Source organism: Mustela nivalis, assembly GCF_964662115.1.
Source record: "Mustela nivalis genome assembly, chromosome: 11".
NCBI classification, from domain to species: Eukaryota; Metazoa; Chordata; class Mammalia; order Carnivora; family Mustelidae; genus Mustela; species Mustela nivalis.
In genome coordinates, this window is record NC_139030.1 from 34,036,502 (window position 1) to 34,059,864 (window position 23,363).

Consider the following 23,363-nt stretch of genomic DNA (forward strand, 5'->3'; position numbering starts at 1 on the left):
ACTGTTGGTGGGAATGCAAGCTGGTGCAGCCACTCTGGAAAACAGCATGGAGGTTCCTCAAAATGTTGAAAATAGAACTGCCCTATGACCCAGCAATTGCACTACTGGGTATTTACCCTAAAGATACAAACGTAGTGATCCGAAGGGGCACGTGCACCTGAATGTTTATAGCAGCAATGTCCACAATAGCCAAACTATGGAAAGAGCCTAGATGTCCATCAACAGATGAATGGATCAAGAAGATGTGGTATATATACACAATGGAATACTATGCAGCCATCAAAAGAAATGAAATCTTGCCATTTGCGATGACATGGATGGAACTAGAGCGTATCATGCTTAGCGAAATAAGTTAATCAGAGAAAGACAACTATCATATGATCTCCCTGATATGAGGAAGTGGAGATGCAACATGGGGGATTAAGGGGGTAGGAGAAGAATCAATGAAACAAGATGGGATTGGGAGGGAGACAAACCATAAGTGACTCCTAATCTCACAAAACAAATTGAGGGTTGCTGGGGGGAGGGGGTTTGGGAGAGGGGGGTGGGGTTATGGACATTAGGGAGGGTATGTGCTATGGTGAGTGCTGTGAAGTGTGTAAATCTGGCGATTCACAGACCTGTACCCCTGGGGATAAAAATACATTATATGTTTATAAAAAATTAAAAAATAAAAAGATACCAAATTTCTTGTCTCCCATGGGAAATTTACCATGTATCTTACACAAGATCAAAAATAATTTCTATTATTCAGGTGGAGAGCATAATTCTCCAAATTAAGTACTACTAATATATATCATTTAGTACTTTTTGTGAATAACCCTGTAGTCATTAATTAATATTCTGAATACAAAATTGGCTAAAAAGTAATCCCTAAAAGATTCCATTTTGATACTCTAATATCTGAAAAGTGGTATAGAAGTTAAAATTAGTTACTTTGAATAATTTTTTTAATACCATGAGGGCAAATTACTGTATAAAGTTCAAGTTCAAAATCTAAATGCTCCTTTTATTAAAACACCCCCAATTAATGTATTTGTTACTTTTCAGGAAATAAAGCTGACAAGGGAAGTGAACCAGGGTGCAAAAGGAAATTAAACCACGTAACTCTAGGCAGTTCAGAACAGTTCAGAAAGTGAGTATCCACTAGATAGTAACAAATCAATTTTATATAAAGGGTCACTAGGAATGTAGGCAGTCTTGCACAGCTGAAAGCACATGGAACTAAGAATTTGAATATATAAGCTTCAGTTCAAATCCTGCCATTACGAATTTGGACAAAAAATGAACTCTGGGCATCATTACCAGTATGTAGGGGTGAGGTAAACCCTTTATTTCTTTCTTTAAGATTTTATTTATTTATTTGAGAGAGAGTGAGAGAGTTAGAGAGAGAGCATGAGAAGGGGGAGGGTCAGAGGGAAAAGCAGACTCCCCACCAATCAGGGAGCCTGATGTGGGACTCGGTCCCGGGACTCCAGGATCACGACCTGAGCTGAAGGGCATTGCTTAACCAACTGAGCCACCCAGGTGCCCCAGGTGAACCCTTTCTAACTTGCAGTTTTTAGCTGTTGGACCATGATGCACATAGATAGCGTTTTTGTGATTGTCATGTTTAGGGTTCACTGAGTTTCCACAACTGTGTGGTTGCTACATTTTACCAAATTTGACAACTTTTTTATTTCAAGTTAGTCTGTCTCCATATTGACCCAGTGTCACTGAGGCCATTTATTTTGTAATCTACACCACTAGCCCCTGCCCCACCCCCGTGTGGTGCTTCAGTTTAGATGCATCTATTGCTCTCGAAATTCACAAGTTCTTCCTTTTCTTGATCTACTTTGTATCCCCCTCCAATGAGTTTCTGACTTCAGATACTGCATTTTTTAGTAATGGAATTTCCACTTGTCTTTTATTAATTTCCAGTCTCTTCTGAAATGTCCATAATTTCCATGTTTTTCTTGAATTTTTAACATATTTATAATTGTTACTTAAAGTCACACCTGCTATATTGTTTGTGGGTCTGTGCCTATTGACTTTCTCTTTTTTTCCCCTTCAAACTATGGGAAAGATTTCTTTTCTCACACACACATGACATTGTGGATGGAACATTGCATTCTCTGTACGTGGTCCTCCACTCAAATTAACTGCCTAAAGGAGCAAATGAATTACATGTGTTTCACCTTAAATCTGTGAAATCTTGTTTTTACGCTTTGTTAGAGGGGGCCAATGGTGTTGCTCTTCATGCTAGGGCTCATCAGTCAATCTTGGTGTGTAGTATTTATTCCTAGGGCATAGATCCTCCAAGGTTTTGATGGAAAGACTGGATGCTTCCAAGCTCTTCTCACTCCAGTCTCCAATTTCACCAATCTCATTTCTCCTACAGTAGACAGTAGCTGAATTAACTGTTCAGCTCTTCCAAACTTCCACCTGCTGTTTTCCTTTTGGACCCCTTGGAGTCTCACTAAAGCAGGGTCATGGAAAGGGTCAGAAAAGGATTTGAGGGGAAAACATTCCTCCCTTCCACAATGCAGCTCCTTTCCTCAACTTTTATCTATGATGGCAGTCCCATCATTCCAGGAAAATAAGGACCCTTTTCTGCTTGTATTCTATCCAACAACAGAAAGTAACTTCCAGGAAAAAAGGTGGTTCCCCTCTTTAATAATCAAATCCACTCCAGTTTCTGTCAAGCTGCTTTTACTAACTTCAGTGTTTTCAAAAAGGTTTTCTCCCCCCTTCTTTTGTTCATCACTTATCATTTTTATCTGATAAAAGCTACCTTGCCATTCTTGGAAATGGAAACCCCTTTTCAATTTTAAAATTTAAAATTCTGTGATTTGTAATTGGTGTATTTTAAACTTAGGTTCATTTTGCTCTTTTTGTGTTACCCTTTTTCAAATAAATAACACTCATAAGGAATTCAGACTTTCAAAGAGGCACCTCTTTGAGGTCATCCTCTTAGTCCATTATTGCTGGCTCATGTGATTAAAAAACAAAACTGTGATCACAAAGGAAAATATACACAAAAGTGGCACCATATGCTCAAGTTTATTGAACAGACACATGTTACAAATTGGAAACTAAGTAAAACACTGTACCGGTTTTAACTAAATCAAGTCAGCAATGACAAGTTTTTAGAAGACACGCGTTTTATGTCTCACCCAATGTGGGTGATCATAAGAGAAGCTAAACAAAGAAAATTACTATGTTATTAGGTAGCAAATTAATTTGATATACAGTTCTAAGTTAGTTTAAGATATTTCAAAGTGTTTCAAAACTAGTAGGGAATAGGTCATGTCCAACCTGAAATAAAATGTAGAAGGTATCTTTTAGGGGTAAATAACTTTATTTGTATATCCATAGCAGAATCCCTCCTTCCTACTAACCAAAATTCTAATAAATTTAAGTCTGTTTAGATTAGGTTTACTAAATTAACAATGACTCTGAAAATTATCTAGGTTTGGTTACATTGTTATATTGCACTTGAGAACAATGACAACGAATATCAAGGATTTGGTACCTTTCCCAAGAAGCTCATTACATATCAAGAAATTACAAAGAAATACAAGCATATATGCCTGGGGTTCATTGTCCAAACTAGCATATCAACAAATTAAAAGGGCTTGTCTCCAAAACACTGAGTATTAAGTTATTTTATTTGCCATTTTTGATCCTATATTCGATTTCTGAATTCCACATTTTTTTATTTGCCAAACTACCACATATACAAACTATCCAAGAGAACATACAAAGTAACATTAAGATTGGCAATGGTTATACACATGTATTTCAAAAATTCCAATTATTCTTCTTCTCCAAGCTTGGCACTGTGTTTTGCAACAAAAAAGTGTCTATCAACTTACAGTCTGTTTGCCTTATATAAAGCAGCTGATCTAGTATATACTGTACTTTTGCCACTGAAATCTCTCTTGGGGTCATCATTAACTATCACAAGTCTTTCACAGCCCTCTTAAGGAAGTCAGTATAAGTACAGTCTCTTTTACTAATACTTCAATTTTCTTGTTATATGAAGTATTGATGAGAATTTACTATGAAGTAGTAGTTTCAAAACATAGGTAAAATTGTGGCACTAAAGTTTTAATTGTTTTATCCTTCAGAATTATGAAGACCTATATCAAAATAACAGTCATCATCATAATAAAATAATAATTCATCATAAGAGAAAGGTAAAGGGGAAAAAAAGAAAGAATATCCCTCACACAAATGTTTCTCAAAATATCAATTCTGAAATAAATGCTTACATAAGAAATTGACAACAGAATCAAGTTCTTACCAATATTAAATGCTATAAATACTCCCTATCTCACTTATGTTTTTTAAAACAGATCAGATCATTAAAATTTTACACTCAAAATGGATTTTAATTCTCAATAAATCATAAATAGTAGCATTTAAAATGTTTGAAAATTAAAAGTTTTCATAGAACTATTGGCTGACATTTTAACCAAATACATTCACATGCTGCTTCAGGGTAAAAAGAATCCCAACAATTTCCCAAATATTTTCTCAAAGAGTAAGCTTCCAAATCATTCTTCTACCACATTTTTGTAGAGATATGCATTTTCATTTTTTAAAAGAAAATACTACTGCTTAAAACTACATTTCATAAAAGGGAACTTAAAACATCATGCTTCCAATAATAACATCCTTCAGTCTCCCATACAAGATTATACCTGGAGATAGAGGTCATAAAAGGAACAGAACATGCAAAAGTGAACAGTTAAGTTTTTTTAAAAGAGTGAATTTTATTCAACATATACTTTCAAGGATGACTACTATTAGGTGGGAAAACAGGTAGTGAAAGTTGTTAACTTAGTGACTGTTCGGTGGCAGACCCTGGGATAAAAGGTTTTCTTCTTAAAAAACTTTAGACTCATTGGTAGTAAAAATACTTATTGCATATGACTAAGATCTTTTAAGCTACTACTAAAATCTATACTACAAACCTATTAATTTTGAGATTCATTAAAGCGAAATACAGGGTCTTAGCATGTTCTAACATATATAACATGTGTTCCTCTGTTTTATGAATACATTCTAGCTTAGCCACTTGTGTAAGGAATTAGAACACAAGATATGGCAAGATAAATTTCAATTATTTTTAAAACAGAAAAATATTCAATTATTTGAGGGAAATATTTATCATTGCCTAATGAGGACAGCAGTTAAAAACCTATTAAACTCTCAATTTCTAAAGAATAACGTGATGTAATTGCACAAAAATAGGTACAATTAGGAGTCATTCCCAGACCTTGAGGAACTGTGAATAAATCACATATTCCTCCAGAAGAATCATCATCTTACAGGCATATAAAACGACAACGTGCCACCTGTGCAATTTTTATATAAAAAATCCTAAAAAAGTAATTTATGCTAATAAAACTACAAAAGTTTTAAAAGGCTCCCAGTAACCTGAATTGCTTATAAAAGTAACTTTTATAGTTATTTTGATAGCTGAGACTGGTTTTCCACATGATACTTCATCGAAACTAAGGTAATACCCATATAAGTAGCATCATGCTATTTCTAAAGCACACCAGCAAGCTACGTTAGGAATTTCAATTCCAAGCATTTCTTGTGGGGTTGGGAGGTTGGATGCAGGTTCCTGTAATTTGTAAAGATTCCTCACTGATCTTAGCCCATTCTCAGTAAAGTTTTGGAAATATAAGGAAGAATACATATATAAGAAGAAAATAAATTAATGTCAACTAAAAATCCTTGCTCTAAGAGCATACTACAAATAAGCAACTTTATCAAAGAACTACAGTCTTTTAATTTAAATGCTTTTCTTTGTATTGTAAATAGCTGGACTAATACAATGGAATACATGTACTTTGGAAACAATTCCCAACTGCATATGGCTTTAAGCATGAAGATGATGAGAGGAAATTAAACTATTACACAAAAGAGGCATTTCTGATCATAGAATTTTTAGTACAGGTTGGCTTAAAGGATTTGAAAGAGAACCTAAACATACAAATTAAAATGTAAGGAAATGGACTGTGGATTAAACAAAAATTAAAATGTAATAGCATGTACCCAATTTTTATATTAAAAATACTGTATCTTTACTATTAAAGCAAAGAATTTGGATGGACCATGCTTTTTTTCTTTTTTTTTTTTTTAAGTTCTACTACATAGGTAATGTTAAAATCCAAGTTCATGCAGTTATAAAGTTAGTAGCTTAAAAACTCAACTGTAGTGTAATGTATATTAACAATAAATTCCTGTACAAAAGATGTGGATCCTAAGGTCCAAATATGGATTGCTTTAAAACAACAAAAGCAATAACAAACAACAAAATCAACATACAAAATCAGAAACAATAATTGTAGGAGGTACTATTTTATATAAAGTGGTAACTCAGGCACTACCTGTCTTATGTACATTGAAGAACTATCACTTGAAATTTTATTATTTAAATACCTAAAAACACAAGTCAGTGGGTGTGTATTACACGTACATCTGAACTTAATTATTACAAAAAGGTTGACAAATATTGCTCTTGTTTTGTGGTTAACACCCATGGGCACCATCAGCAGTACAGTCTTGGGATTTTAATCTTTGCAAAAGAAACTGAAACCTGTAAGGAAGTCAGTGATTCTAATGGGTCAGGATGTAGCATAACTTAAAAATCACAGTTAAGTTTCTGAGTTTCCTTCACCATTTTCATGAGGTTGAAGCTGTTCCCTTTCTTGTTCTTCTTGAGGTGGCCGAACACGTTTAAAAAAGCCCATCTGTTAGGTGAAGAAAAACGAACATTACCACCATATCAGTGAAGAAAATTCAAAGTATTAAGTGACTGTATTATCACCAAGAAAATTTGAGCAGCACCTCATACAACTTTTCTCCCTTCAAATATATGGTGCTCATCATGCAGCATTAAAGTTCCCTTTCTTCCTTCCCTTCTTTTCTATTCTTCCTCCTTTCCCTCCCTCCCGTACCCTTTTCTTCTGCTTCTCCTCCCTGCTGCTCTTCCCAAGTCCATTACTTACCCTGTACATTACAAATACCAAAACAGCCAGTAACAGCAATCCTGCAAGCACTGCTAAAATGATCACCCACACAGGCACAGGCATGGGTGCGGGCTGAACGCCCCAGGTGACATTAGTGGTAACCTGTTGGGGGGGGCAAAGGTTTTGAGTTTTAAACATAGTTCACTAAACCACTCAACAAATGTCTGAATGCCTATTACATTTTGTTTTAATGGTATTCACATTTTCTTTTCTTATATATGATAATCTGTGATTATGTATTTGGTACTGAAGCAGGCACATACGCAACATAAAATTCCCAACAGCAAGTTAACTTCAAGGAACCTCTGAAGTGACTTTTAAAAAATTTTAAAGAATTGAATATCCAGCTTTGATGTATTGGTCCCATTTTTAAATTATAGATCTTTAAAATCTTTCACCTTCACCTTTTATAGTTAATTTCCAACTTTCTAACTTCATGGGGAAAAATTCCCCATGAAATCTCTTACATAGGGATGCTAAAGTAAAAACATCTACCTTTAATAATTCTGGGGTGAGGGAGTAAAGTAATATTTAACTAGGTTACAAGCCTACCAGGTAACTTTTACAATAGTTTGGGTGTCATTATTTAAAATAAAATAAAATAAAAATCTATGGCATTGAACTGAGTACAGTTATCCCATTTCCCCAAATCAATGACTTACTAATGTGGAGTTGAAGATATCCTCAATTGGAAGGTTCTTATAAGGGAATTCAATGACGTTAAAAGAAGCAGATGACTTCAGAGAGTATGAATGATTCTGGTTTTCTTTCTGTATGGAAATGATAATGAAATGATTTCCAAGATGTGAGGCCTTTTTCATGTCTTGGAGAAAATGGATAGACTGCTGAAGGCTGTTATCTGCCTACTTACATTCATAAAGGTCTCAGTCCAGAGCAGGGACTTTACATACAGGATGGCACTCTTTCCTCTGTCTAGTCGTCCAACCTGGCAGACAATCTTCAGGCACTCAGCAACTCCACAACCCTGCCAAAACGAATTCTTCACTTACAAGAAAAGTAATGTTGTTTTATGTGAGGAATAAAGAGATGATCCAGATTCTTTTGCCTTATAAGAATAATATTTAAAATGATAGGCTAATAGTGGAGTCTAGGAATGCTTTTTGTTTTAGGGGCGCCTGGGTGGCTTAGCTGGTTAGGTGTCTGACTCAGTCTCAGCTCAGGTCTTCATCTCAGGGTTCTGAGGTCAAGCCCAATGTTGGGCTCCAAACAGGGCATGGAGCCTACTTAAAAAAAAATACTAAAATAAAAATAAAGGGAATGGTTTTAATGTGATTTGTTATATAAAGATAAGATCTATAATATTAAAAGATGTATTTTTATGGCCAGAAGTCAACATTCTTCTAGAAATTAATATTCTTAGGTAAACCCAGAGCATGATGATTATAATAAGCCATAAAAATCAGATCATTCTATGCCTATGGAAAAGAAAAGAAGCAGAATGAATCTTAACAGCTATGCCATGTCAGACCCATAGAAATCAAGTGGCATGCTGATGTTTACATTCAGTGTTTTTATCAATAACTGGAAGGCAGGCAGTCAAAGATAAGAAATAATGACCACCTTGCATGTGCTGGTCAAACTGCATTAGACCTGTCACATGCATAGTTACACAACAATGCTATCCAGTAAGTAGTACCACTAGTCAATGACAAGGAATAACTAAGTTTCCACGACCCAGGAGAGGGCATCTGTGAGAAGCTGGTAGCTAACACCACACTTAATGGCGAAAGAAAAACGCTTTCCCCCTAAGATCAGAAACAAGACAACAGTGCCCACGCATGACACTTTTATCCAAATTGTCCAGAAGGCCCTAGCCAGTACAATTAAGCAAGAAAAAAATTAAATTAAATAAAAGGTACCAAAATTGGAAAGGAAGAAGTAAAGCTATCTGTTCATAGATGACAGGATCTTATATACAAACACTAAAGATCCACAATGAAACTATTAGAGCTAATAAACAAGTACAGAAAAGGTACAGAATGCAAGACTAATATAGAAATAACTTGTATTTCTATATACCAATAATGAAAATTCTGAAGATGAAATTAAGAAAACAATTCTATTTAAAAAAGAGCATCCCAAAAGAATAAAATACATAGAAGTATTTTAACCAAGAAAGTGCAAGACTTGCATACACTTACTAGCACAAAATATTTTTTAAAGAAATTAAAGAAGACCTAAATAAATGGAAAAATACCTCATGTTCAAAAACTGTTAGACTTACTATTATTAAGATGAAAACACTCCTAAACTGTTACAGATCCAACAAAACTGCTACCAAAACTCCAACTACCTTTTCTGTAGAAATGATCAAGCTGATCCTAAAATTCATATGGAATTCCAAAGAACCCCCCATAGCTAAAACAATCTTGAAAAAGAAGAAAATGTTCAAGGACTCATACTTCTCAATTTCAAAACTAACTACAGAGCTAAAATAATCAAAACAATTTGGTACTTGCATAAAGATACATGTATAGATCAAAATAAGACTCAGAAGTATGAAATTTAAAAAAACAAAAAACTTAGGTGTACATATTCAGGATCTCAGGTTAGGCAATGGTTTCTTAACTGGGACAGCAAAAGCAGAAGCAACAAAAGAAGAAAAAAGTTTGACAAATCTGAACATCTTCAAATTAGAAAACTTTTTGCATCAAAGGGATACTATCAAGAAAGTGACAAGACAACTTACAAAATAGGAAAAAATATGTGCAATAATAGTTCTGAAAAGAGAAGTACCTAGAATATATAAAGAACTTTTTATGACTTAACAACAAAGGCAAACAACCCAATTTAAAAATGGGCAAAATGAGGTGCCTGGGTGGCCCAGCTGGATAAGTAACTGACTCTTTGTTTCAGCTCAGGTCATGATCTCGGGGTCATGGCATGGAGCCCTGTGTTGGGCTCCGTGCTCATTGTTGAGTCAGTCTGCTTGGGATACTTTTTCCCCTCTCCCACTGCTACTCCCCCTCTGCTCTAAAATAAATAAATTTAAATAAACAAACAAACAGAAATGGGCAGAGAATTTGAAAAGACATTTCTTAAAAGAAAACCTACAACTCAAAAGATGCTAAACATCATTAGTCATTAAGGAAATACAAATAAAGCCACAATGAGACACTACCTCACACTGACAAGGATGACCATAAAACAAAATAAAAAACAATTTTTTTTAAGGAAAGAGCAAGTGATAGCGAATGTGGAAAAATGGAATTGCTGGTTGAGAATAAAAACGGTGCAACCACTTTGGAAAAGTTTGTTGTCTCTCAAAAGTTAAATAGAGTTCACCAAATGCACTCCTATGTTTATTTCCAAGAGAACTGAAAATATATACACACAAAAACATGTACACGAATGCTCATAATGGCACTATTGAAAGTAAATAAAAAGTAGAAAGAAACAATCTTAATATTCGTCAACCAATGAACAGACAGACAAAATGTCATATATCCGCAGAATGGAGTATTATTCAGCCATAAAAAATGACTGAAGTACTACTATATGCTATAACATGGTGAACCTTAAAAACATTAAACTGAGTCAAAGAAGCCAAACATGTAAGATTACGTATCATATGATTTCATGTATATGAAATGTCCAGAACAGACAAATCCTTAGAGACAGAAAGCAAACCGGTGGTTGCCGGAACTGGTAACAGTTCTGGAAGAATGGGTAGTGACTATGTAATGGGTACAGTATTTCTCTTTGAAGCAATGAACATGTTCTGGAATTAGATAATGGTACTGGTTGCACAATGTCACGAATATACTAAAAATCACTCAATTGCATACTGTAAATTGGTCAAAATGGTGAATTTTATATCATGTAAGTTTTATCTCAATTTTTTAAAAATGTAGTTCTATAGGAGGATAACGTACAGAATGAAAAGTGGGGTGGGGGTTAAAAGTAATTTCTATTTCACATGGGTTGGTGAGGGAAGTCCTGTCATAATCTGCCATTTAAGAACACTGGAAGGAGATGGGAACATAAGCCACGGTTTTATCTGGACAAGGAGCATTCCCCCTAAAGAGCATTCCAGGCAGATGGGAGAAAAATTTTCAAAGCCTGGATGCAGAAACATGTTTGGGGATGTCTATTCAATGAAAAACTAAGGTAGCCAAAATATGAGGAGCAGAGTAAGGAGAGAAAACGCAGCCAGCAAGTTCTAAGGGCCTAGATCTTGTTGGGCTTAAAAGCTTTAGATGCTCTGGCTTCCTCTCTGACTTATATGGGAAGGCACTGGATTAACATGACCTCTTCACCATTTAAAAAAATCACTATGGTTCCTATTTCGCAAATAAACGGTAATGGGGGAAAAAGACAAATATGGAGTCCAACTAGAAGTCTGGCAATAATCGAAGTGAGAGGGGAAGGTAGCCTGGGTAAGGCTATAACAGGGGTATAGCTGCTGAGAAGGGTAATCTGAAAGTAGGTATTGATAGCATTGGCTAATATATAGGATGTGAGATCTGAGAGAAAAACAGGAATCAATCACAATTCCCAGGTTTTGACAATGGATTACTAAGATGTGGAACACTATAGAAAGAGCAGAGTCAGGAAAACTCAGGGGTACATTCTTGGGATTAAATTTAAGATTACTAATAAATATTTAAGAGGAGTTCCAGTAGGCAGTTGGATAATGGAGTCTGGAGTTCAATGCCTGGGATCAGGTTAGGAATATAAATTGAAGTCATCCACACAGAGATAGTATTTATAGCCATGAGAGTGAGTAACATCCTCTAGTATAGCACTGTCTGATCAGAGCTTCCTATAATCATGGAAATCACCAGTATGAAGATATCTCTGCCTCCCAAAGCAAGAGCCACATGTGGCTACTTGAAATGTTCCTGGTGTCTATAGTATTGGAAGGCAGAGATCTAATGAATGAATGTACGTGGAGTAGGTAAGAAATCTGAGATGTGAGCCCTGGAATACTATAGAATTAAAGGTCTGGAAGTGAAGAACAAGAAACTGCTAGTTGTGACAGGTGAAGAGTCAAGAGAGCCGTGTCTCAGAAGTGAATGAGGAGTGATGGCACAAGAGAGGAAGTGACAAACAGGGCCAAAAGTCACTGAGAGTTGAGGCAGATGAAAACTAAGAAGACCTATGGAATGTGGTGACAAGAAGGTAATTGGTGTTTGCTAATGAATATAAACACGATACTGGATTCCCCACTAGCTGATGGTTTGCAGATCTGTTAAATTTCAAAAACGTAAATGATAAGCCATATTATAACATTGTATTCCTTACACAGACGGACTCAACAAAAGTTGATCATAATGCTAATTATTCTTTTTTTTTTCTTTTTTTAAGATTTTGTTTATTTATTTGACAGAGAGTCACAAGTAGGCAGAGAAGCAGGCAGAGAGAGAGAGAGGAGGAAGCAGGCTCCTGCTGAGCAGAGAGCCCGACGTGGGGCTCGATCCCAGGACCCTGAGATCATGACCTGAGCCGAAGGCAGAGGCTTTAACCCACTGAGCCACCCAGGCGCCCCGCTAATTATTCTTTTAATTCATTTTTCTTGAGGACTCCTGGGTTTTTCTCCCAATACTGCACTAAAGCCTCCAAGATTAGGATGAGGTCAGGAAAGAGATCAGTTGGAGTACAGCTAGAAAAATAAGCTGGAATATAAAATACTTTTATTACCATCTACAAAGATAGATCATTTGAAGAAAATCTGGCATTAATTTGACTAGGAACAGGAAAATAAGAGGAATGAATAGTATAAAAATATATGTGGTTCTTCCAAGCACAGCTGTTGTTATTTCTGAAGTGTTCTTTGGCATTGGTTCTATAATCACATATTTTTAAATGTTTAAAGTACTTGTTGTTGAAATGGTGCTTACCAAAGTGTGAACATCTCCTTCACTGAGGGTGAGATCCCGCTTGGTGATGAGATGGTTCCGGTCCCCTTGCCCAGGAACTGTGTCATTCTTTTCGGTTTGTGAATTTGAGATCTAGGGTTACAGAGAAACTGGTGATATATAACACTGGAAAACATTTTTGCATTGATGTTTGGCATAAACCATTATATGTGATTAAAACACGGTGGCTGAAAACGTGTTAGGACAAATTTACCACTTAGTATATGGTAGAAAGTAAGCACAGAGAGTCCTTAATATATGGAAAGTTACCTCTGCCTACCTATGATTTTCTTCTTCCCTTGCACAGCTAGGGGAGACACGGATAAAACACAAGGGAACAGCCTGAAATTTCACCGTGCACAACTGTGGTAAGTGTTAATCATGAATATATATCATTTCAAAAGAGCCTTTTGTTCTGTTTTCTTAGCTTTCCTTAGTCCAAGTTGGGCAATAGCTTCTTATCCAAAGACATGTGCTAGGATGGAGAGGACTACGTCCAAAAGTACAGAATTCCATAAAATGACATTTTTCCAAGACACGGAAGTCAAAAGAGCAGGGTTAAGTAAAATGTTAGATCTTTTTCCACAGACAAAAATTTGAACGACAAAACACCCCGTCGCAATATCATATGTGGATAAACCACAATGCAATGGAACCAAAGTCAAACTGGGTCTCTCCATAAATAAATAATTCAATAGGACTTCTCAGAGTAAGGAATTAATCCTTACTTGTTATACAAATAAACAATTTAATCCTTAGTGTACTGGTTATGAAGTAAAGTATTTTTGTAGAATGGGTTTGTGTTATTAAAATAATTGTTTTATTTTGGGCACCTGGGTGGCTCAGTCGGTTAAGTGTCTACCCTCCGCTCTAGCCATGATTCCAGGGTTCCTGGGATCGAAGTCCTGCATCGGGATCCCTGCTTTGCAGGGAGACTGCTTCTCCCTCTACCCCTCCCCTCTGCTCATCTCTCTCTCATTCTCGAATAAATAAATAAAATCTTCAAAAATAAATAAATATTTTATTTCATACATTGCTCTCATAGATCTAGAAAGAAAAAGCATTAAATATCATCATAATAAAAAGTTGCTATTAAGCACATTACCTTAATTCTCAAAGGGTTGATCTCCATATCTGAAGTGCAGTTCATTGGCCCATCAATTTCATATTGAAGGATGTATAACAAAGTGTTATTGTTATACTTGTAAGGCCACTGAAGATTCAGCATTGCCTTGCTGAATGAACTTGGACCGTTGTTTCTCAACTGATGGGGCAAAGAAAATGCAAATCCTTTGAGCAAAAATCTATTCCGTAATCCTCCCCCTACACCAATTTTAGCTGAATTACAGCAGAAGTTCCAAAGTTACTCTGACATTACAACATGATCATTACTGGCCAAAGGAGATCAAACTCAGCATTTGTCTCTACTATAGGGCGGTATATGTCAGGATGAAAATATGTAACAAGAGGAAAATATGAAAAAGTTTTCAAATGAAAGATGGCATAGAAGATTTTCTTTCTGTAGGAAGAAAATTCTGATGATCTGCTACAGGCACTTTTAATTTTTAGTTAGAACTGCAAAACGTCCATATGAAAATACTCAATGATGACCTATTGCTTTTATTCAAGTAGAAGTAACTGGTTTTAGACAACAATTTGTATAAACTGCATTCTTTAACCACTTGAAGCTATTTGTCTTTAAAAAAGGAACTTCTGAATAGGGAAACAATTCAAAGAAAGTTCTGATACATCCTTAAACAATGCAGTTTATATAATCATTGTGCAGATTTGGTTTTTTATAAGTAGCCTATCTGTTCTCTTTAAAGGCTCTCTACCATGTATCAGTTAAAGCTAACAATGGCAAACCTCATAGATGTGCTGAACAACTGGCCCAACATCTTCTTCAGTCTCAGGGTTCTCCTTATGCTCCCAGTTTGGAATTGGAAGAAAGATATGATCAGGACTTGAAACTCTATTCAAATGAATCAAATCATTACCAATTAAAAATATACATATTTAAAAGAAAAAAAGCTGTATGTATCTGTGAACACCCACACATACCTACACACAAGGTACTCATTACTGAATCTAATGTAATAGGTGAATTGACAAATGAAGTCCCATAAAAGTTCAACACACTTATTTTGTGCCTGCTGTTGCCATATCTGGTTTATTTCCAGAGGTTACCAAATAAATATTTGGGGCTTTGGAATACACCTAGGACCTTATTTCTACAGAAGCTATAGCGCTAGTAAAACTACCATGAAACTTGGAGGGATACTTCCCGCAAGAAGCTACTGAGCCTCAACGGTTGCTTTTAAAAAGTAATTGCATTTTAAAGCAGTTTAAATCTCACAAGAATGAGACACTCAACTCAGTCATCATACTGACCCTCTTATCTCAACAGCAGCTAAGACAGCGAGGTCAACTCTGTAAGAAACAACTGGGCTTACTTTGTCAAAGAGATTGGAGCTGAAAAAGAAAAAAATACACATTTAGGCCTGAACTAAGCATGATCATCATCAAAGACCTACAGAGGCAAATGCAGTGAAATGAAAAATGAACAAATTAAAAGCAACAAAGAAAGGAAAAAACTACTAAAAATGATTTTCATTGGCATTTAATTCCAAAATGATCAAATTTTACTTCTTTTACTTTGGTTTACAAGCTCAAAACTCAAATTATTCTTAGGATAGAAATATTGATTTTTAAAATTGCATAATAAAAAATGAAAAACATATTTTCTACAAAGATGTTCATCACAGTTTGAAAAAAAAATTAGAGGCAGGGGTGCCTGGGTGCCTTAAGTATCCAACTCTCAATTTCATCTCAGGTCTTGATCTCACGGTCATGGGATGGAGCCCGTGTTTGGCTCCATGCTCAGCACAGAGTCTGCTTGAGATTCTTTTTTTTTTTTTTTTTTAAAGATTTTATTTATTTATTTGACAAACAGAGATCACAAGTAAGCAGAGAGGCAGGCAGAGAGAGGGGAAGGGAAGCAGGCTCCCCGCTGAGCAGAGCCCGATATGGGACTCTATCCCAGGACTCTGGGATCATGACCTGAGCCGAAGGCAGAGGCTTTAACTCACTGAGCCATCCAGGTACCCCCTGCTTGAGATTCTTTCTCTCCCTTTGCCCTTCTGCCCGCTTGCTTGGTCTCTCTCTCTCAAAATCAATAAAATCTTAGAGGAAAAAAAAAACAAAACTGGCAACTTAAATGTCCACCAATAAGGAAAATGATTAAACATATAGAGATGTGTTCAAGAATCTTATTCTGTAAAAGAAACTGATATAATATGATATATAACAAAATGTTCACAGGGGTATTTATGAGTAATTATTGTTTTCTATTTGTTTCTAGATTTTCTGTATTTTTAGTATTTATGACATTAATGTATTTATACAAAACAATAAATACTATTTTATTTTGAAAAATGATAATCAACCTTGAAAACATTATAAGTGAAATTTTTAAAATAAAATTTAAAAATAAAAATAATAATAATAAAAATGATATAGTCAAGTACTGAAATTTCAGTCTACTCTATTCCATAACATTCAGAATATATTACATAATATGTTTATAACAAGTAACATTTCCTCAGTAGTTATTAAAAACTGAAAAAAGTTTCCATACCTTTGGATCTGTAAATCAAATTTCACAGAAGTATCCATCTCTGATTGCTGGTGCACACTGAAACGAAGACCAGCTAGGAGCTGAAGAGGGAGGAAGAGATAGCACTATATTAATTAAAACAATGTCTAATCAGTGAAATTTAAATTCCAATGTCCAAATATAAAGGGTTGTTCCAAAATAGGGTTTTTCTGAGCTTATAATAAAACCGAAAACACTCTAACAGAGATAATTAAATCTGATCTTCTATTGAATCTCTTTTATTTAAGATACATGGGCCAATCATAAAGGAACCTACTTAACAATTATTAACATAATTTTATCTACTCATAATAATACCTAATATTAACTTTATAAAAAATGCAAAAGTGTGTATCTGTTGATTCAGTGACAGTATGGCAATTCTGCACACTGATTTGGTGACAGGAAATTAACAACTGAACTTGTGTTAATGGAGCAGAAAGGAAGAATGAACAGATTTTATTAAAAAGCGGGAGAACCTGGCTTACACAAGGCTTGAGAGGTAGGGTTAGAGCCAGAACTTCTCTATGCCTATCACAACTCCACTAACAATAATCCTCCTAACTCCTGCAGGGGAACAGGAGGATTATTTCTTAAAGAAAATACCTGGGACGCCTGAGTGGCTCAGTTGTTGAGTCTGCCTTCCACTTAAGTCATGATCCCAGGGTCCTGGGATCGAGCCCCATGTCAGGCTCCCTGCTCAGCAGGAAGCCTGCTTCTCCCTCTCCCACTCCCTTTGCTTGTATTCCCTCTCTCACTGTCTCTGTCAAATAAATAAATAAAATCTTTAAAAAAAAGAACTGAGCTAACAGGGTAAGAGAAAGCAGGCTTCTTGGGGATTATTTATGATACACAAAAATGGAACTTCTGGGGGGACTTCATCAAACCACCTCTCACTTTATAAAGCCTGGACTGAGCCACTTGAAATAACTTGAAATTATCTACACTGGATGCAGGGCTCGATCTCATGACCCTGAGATCATGACGTGAGCTTAAACCAATAGTCAGACACTTAACTGACTGAGCCACAGGCACCACCACAAGGTTGATTATTTATATTCACTATGCTGTGCATTATATCTCTAAGGCTTATCTACTATTAGCTGCCAAGTCTGTACCTTTAAATAATCATCTAACAGGAAAGATAAACAGATCTTCAGATTACCAAAGTCTTTGTACTATAATTAAATCGTACAGAAAAAGTAGCAAGAAAAAAAGTAAGATGAAATATACTCCCATTTTTCCTTGATCCTAAGAGTTCTCCAGCTATATGTTTGTTCACTTTTTAGAGCATTTCAGAAGCAGACCCATTGAGTGCATTTTCTCAAACTCTTGGGCTCCCTTCTCCACTTCAAGGGGAGCCTGATCCAACTAAGATGCTCTTTGATTCTATTTGGGACGATGATAAAGTTTCAAATTCATGAGATAATTCTATCACAATAATGAGAGTCTTGGTATCTGTCAGAATGGCTTTAAGGATTCATTAAATCATTTGGTAAAAATATCAGAGTTACAATTTTGGTCCTTAGTTTAACCCATGTTTTCAATCCATTTAGTAAAATGAAGGCAGTGTAAACACTGCTTATTGAATACAGTGTAATAGTGCAATCCATTATTATATTTTCTCAGTTATAATCAAACTCTGATAATCATTACATTCTAAATTAAAACCAATTTACAGAGACATTCTGAAATATTTATTAAAAAAATTTCTGTGGAAAAACCCACAGAAAAATATGCTTTTTTCTTTAAAAGAAAAAAAAATCCATTTAGTTAAAATATCTTACTTGAGTTCCAGCCTTCATTGGGTTTCCAAGATCACATACCACCTGGCGGGTTTGGTTTTCTGTCTTAAATGCACAGGAAAGTCTTGCTAAGGCCTTTGACAGCCAAAAAAGGCGGGGGGGGGGGGGGGAAGGGATTGAAAGGAAAATAAATTAATGACCTCCAAAAAACACACTATAAAATTCCTAGACAACATCATGCAGTTGCATAGTTAAGTTTCTTATTTTAAAAATATATCCATCCATTTGAGCAAATGGGGAGTGGGTATGGGAGAAGCCAGAATTGTGTACAACTGCAATTGTGTACAACTGTATAAAGGTATTTCTAAAAGATCCCTAGAGGATTAGATACATAACCTTATTACCCCTAACAAATTATTTGATGGACAGGCTAAGACACTTTATCTATCTGACCTTGTTTCAGGCACTTAGCTAGCAATTCTAAAAACGTCCCATCAATGCATTATGCAAAGTATTAGGCTTGAAAGGAATTATATAAGACAGGCACTCTACTGCCTAGCAATTTAGCCTTAAGTAGAATGGCTAAGCTTGTACCACACTAAATAGGGGAATAACTCATTAATGTTAATGAGATCTATGGGTGTGTTTCAATTTTTAAACAGGCAGTGTGCTTACTTCACTATTGCGGACAACCCCGATGAAATCAGCCTGCGGGGGGATGTTAACGATGAGCTCAGCTTCATAGGCACCTTCTCCTTGATTCTGAGCCTTAACAATCAATGTCAGAGGATTGTCGTCCCCAATATAAATCTTCTTTTGATCACTACAAGTTAATACAAATCTAGACAATGAAAAAAAACTGCACGGGGAGAGCTTAGCTGTTCAAAGAAACAAAAGAAATATATAGCACTGACATGTTCAACAGTGTCTCAAGATATTTTAAGCCTATTTCATGGCTCAAAAGAAAACTGGAAATAGCACACTGAATGCAAATCCAATGCTTCTTTCATGAAAAAAAGAATTAATGCCACTAATATATCACTACCAGTCATATCTATCAAAGTAATTTTGTATCTCTTTGTAGGTACTTATTAATTCCCTGAATTTTTTTCTAAAAGTTGAATTAATCACTGTCACGATTCTCAAAATATTCTTTAAAATTTATATACCATAAAATACTAAACAGATTCCTGTGGTTAACAGGGTATCTACAATGAAATATATCTTTAAGAGATATTACTTTGTAACACTGCTCATCCTGTATGGAAATAGATTTGTCAACCTAGGCAAGCAGCGAAAACAGTGCTTATTTTTTCAAAGTTCAATACTAATAGCTTTACTACTACAGAAAATCATGAATTATCCTCCTTTATAACTAGTTCACATTAAAATATACTATTGTTTTCAACAGAAAAGTGTGTTCTTCCATTGAAATTTCTTGTTCTACTGTTTACTGTTTGGAGCAAAACTTACCTATCTACAGAAACTTCCAATTTAGGTTTGCAGACATTGTCTTCACCACAGTCAAGCAGAATATGGGCCTAGAAAAAAGCATTTTATTGTTTCTGCATGAAAATATACCAAGGTAGGACACATATGCAGTGTAAATCAATATATATCAATATACATGTAGGTATATGTGAATATACATAAACACACATATATTTATATACACTCATCAACCTGTTTGCATACCTGAATGTAAAAAATATCATGGCTGCTTTTTTAAAAAGATGTATTTATTTTAGGGAAAGAGAGAGAGATAGAGAAAGAATCCTCAAGCAGACTTCCCACTGAGCGCAGAGCCCAATACAGAGCTTGATCCCAGGACCCTGAGATCATGACTTAGCTGAAATCAAGAGTCGGATGCTCAAAAGACAGATGCCCAGGAGCCCCATGGCTGCTTATTTTTAAATAGGTCAGTGTAGCTAGTCAAGAATGAAAAAGAAGAGGGGCGCCTGGGTGGCTCAGTGGGTTAAGCCTCTACCTTCGGCTCAGGTCATGATCCCAGGGGCCTGGGATCGAGTCCCGCATAGGGCTCTCTGCTCAGCAGGGAGCCTGCTTCTCCTCATCTCTCTCTCTGTCTGTCTCTCTGCCTATTTGTGATCTCTCTCTCTGTCAAATAAATAAATAAAATCTTAAAAAAAAAAAAAGAATGAAAAAGAAGAAAAACACTCACAGCATATAATACAATTAGCTGAAACATTTTAGTTCTATCTCAAATTAAGTTGTTATGATTCTGGAATGAAGTGCTATACAGAAGAGAAAGTACAGTAAAGAAATGAAGATTGGGGAAAAAAAGAAGAAAAGAAATGAGGATTCAGCATGAACCTGCTGCTGCTAGCTAAGTTGCATGATCTTGGGAAAAGCAAATTTCCCTTTCAGAATTTCTTGTTGCAGACTATGCCACTGTCAACATCATGGAAATATGGCTGCAGAGTGTAAAAGAATAAGGAGCTATGGGCACATGGAAGCAATTCTGATGGGCACACCAAAAGGAACGGAAACTGGACAAAATGAGTCCAGCATATTCATGGCCATTTGGAAGGAGATGAAGGAAAAGGGACTAGAAGCACTGAAATTAACTAATCCAGGACGGGTGAAATAAACAAAAAAAAAACCTGTATTTTCTCCCTTTAGATCTGGAGGCTAGAGCAGTATGGAAAATCCAAAAGAAAGAAATAGTGGGAAGTAGCAGAAGAGGCTGGGCAGAATATGAAATGAAGGAATCTAAAAATTTTTAAAAGAAGAAAGAAGAAAAAGAAGAAGCCATTCCTCATCTATTGTTAATAGTCAAAAAGCTTCAAGCCCAGGCACAGACAAAAAGAAGAGAGAAAATGATTTAAAGGGGGAAAATAATGAAAAGATTCCTCTTCTAAGTCACAAGGGATATGCAGAAGAGAATAAAATTACATGACACAGATCTTAACTGTCAATTTAACTGGAATGAAACAAAATACATGAATTAATTAAATGACAGAGATGTAAGAGGTTGCATATGTGTACACATATACTATTTTTTACAATTAAAATGTAAAGCTAAGAAAACATAGATATGAAATTTGTTTATCAAAAACAGTAATCCCCTATGGTATTTAAAAAGATGAAGTTTAAGACTTTAAAAAAATTAAAGTATAAAATTAGCGACAAGTGGAGATAGTATAGTACCTGTCGACTAACGTTGGCGGGAGTGAACTGGTTAAGAATGGGTTGCAAGCCTGTCGCATCAGCAGCTGTTCTGTAATCCAACCGGTACTCCATAAAAATGGTAATTGGAGTGAGTTTGTCTCTAAATTCGGATTCATCCTAGAAACGAAAAAGCTCCTAATTAATGATAATACCAATCTATGACATCAAACTATCTAGAGAAATTTCTAAGTGTAAACACAAAGCCAGCCATATACAACACTGATCCAATTCTACCAGAATTCTGAAAAACTACACTTATGTAAGAATAAGAGTACCCAAAAAGATTTATTATTCAGTGAGAACCCTTAGTTTTTGTTTATAATAGAAACTTGATTCATACAAAAATATTTAAGGTGTGTTAAAAAAACAGGTGCTCCACAACCAAAATAACTAGAATATTACCAATAATGCTTAAGGTACCCAGGAGTTCCCTTATCGCTTCTTCTCAGAGGTTACCACCATCCTACATTTTAAGTACATCATTTCCCTGTTTTCAGTATTTCACTATATTGTATATTTGTCCTTAAAAATTGTATTTTTCATTTGCTTTTTTTTTTCCAGGTTATTTCAAACAGAGGTCATATGTATTCTTTTGTGATTTGCTTTCTCTTCAAGACCCTTGTTAAGATTCATCCATGCTGTTGGAAATAGCTGAAGTTAGTTTTCACTATTGAGTAGTATCTCATCAAATATTAAACCCATAATATAATTACTCATTTTCCTGTCAAAGGTTATTTGAATTGTTTGGGGCTTTTTGTTTTTGCTATTACAAAAACAAGAACAAAAAAAACAACAATTCTACACAGTGGCAAGTAGATTTTTGAGCTCTAGAAAATCATACCATATTATTTTCGTAAGTCTTTACAACTTACACTGCCATCAGCAGTAATTCCATTAATTCACATCATGACCAACAAACAAGTACTGACAGACTTTGTTTGAATGTAAGATGATGGTATTTGTTCATATAAATTTTTTCTTGTTCTACATTTTTAAAATTTAAATTAATTAACAAAGAGTATATTATTAGTCTCAAAGGTAGAGTTTGGTGATTCATCAGTCTTCTATAATACCCAGTGCTCATTACTTCACATCCCCTTCTTAATGTCTACCACCCAGTTACCCTCCCCCATCAGAAAACCTATGATTAAAGCTTTCTTACGGTTTGTCTCCCTCTCTGATTTCATCTTATTTTTCCCTCCCTTCTCCTATAATCCCCTGTTTTGTTTCTTAAATTCTGCATATCAGTGAGATCATATGGTAGTTGTCTTTCTCTGACTGACTTATTTCACTTAGCATACCATTTAGATCCATCCATGTCATTCCAAATGGCAAGATTTCAATTTTTGATGACTGAGTAGTATTCTGATGTATATATATACCACATCTTTATCCATGCATCTGTCGATTGGCAATGGGGCTCTTTCCACATTTTAGCTATTGAGAACACTGCTGCTATAAAACACTGCAGTGCAGGTGCCCCTTCAGATCACTACATTTGGATCCTTGGGGTAGATACCTACTAGTGCTATTGCTGGGTTACAGGATAGCTCAATTTTCAACTTTTTAAGGAACCTCCACTCTGTTTTCCAGAGTGGCTGCACCAGCTTGCATTTCCACCAACAGTATAAGAGGGTTCCCTTTTCTCCACATCCTCACCAACATCTGTAATTTCCTGACTTGTTCATTTTAGCCATTCTGATCTGTGTGAGGTGGTATCTAACTGTGGGTTTTTATTTTTATTTCCCTGATGCCGAGTGACGTGGAGCACTTTTTTGTGTGTCAGTTGGCCATATGGATGTCTTCTTTACAGAAGTGTCTGTTCATGTCTTCTGCCCATTTATTGATCAGATTATCTGTT

The 23,363-nt window shown here is 35.5% G+C and overlaps 1 protein-coding gene across 1 annotated transcript in view; it reads right to left on the reverse strand.

Annotated features, from left to right (window-relative positions):
- Positions 1–3,023: 3,023 nt before the first annotated feature.
- The window catches only part of ITGAV (integrin subunit alpha V), a 103,356-nt gene continuing 83,016 nt past the window's right edge, over positions 3,024–23,363 (reverse strand). The window contains exons 18-30 of the mRNA XM_082690903.1: positions 21,482–21,619; positions 19,787–19,854; positions 18,989–19,136; positions 18,356–18,448; positions 16,551–16,630; positions 15,305–15,385; positions 14,780–14,885; positions 14,019–14,177; positions 12,896–13,006; positions 7,903–8,016; positions 7,694–7,801; positions 7,011–7,133; positions 3,024–6,752 (exon numbers count right to left, since the gene is read on the reverse strand). Coding sequence (XP_082547029.1) covers positions 6,657–6,752; positions 7,011–7,133; positions 7,694–7,801; positions 7,903–8,016; positions 12,896–13,006; positions 14,019–14,177; positions 14,780–14,885; positions 15,305–15,385; positions 16,551–16,630; positions 18,356–18,448; positions 18,989–19,136; positions 19,787–19,854; positions 21,482–21,619 — 1,425 coding nt within the window. The 3' untranslated portion in view covers positions 3,024–6,656. The remainder of the gene's footprint in view (positions 6,753–7,010; positions 7,134–7,693; positions 7,802–7,902; positions 8,017–12,895; positions 13,007–14,018; positions 14,178–14,779; positions 14,886–15,304; positions 15,386–16,550; positions 16,631–18,355; positions 18,449–18,988; positions 19,137–19,786; positions 19,855–21,481; positions 21,620–23,363) is intronic.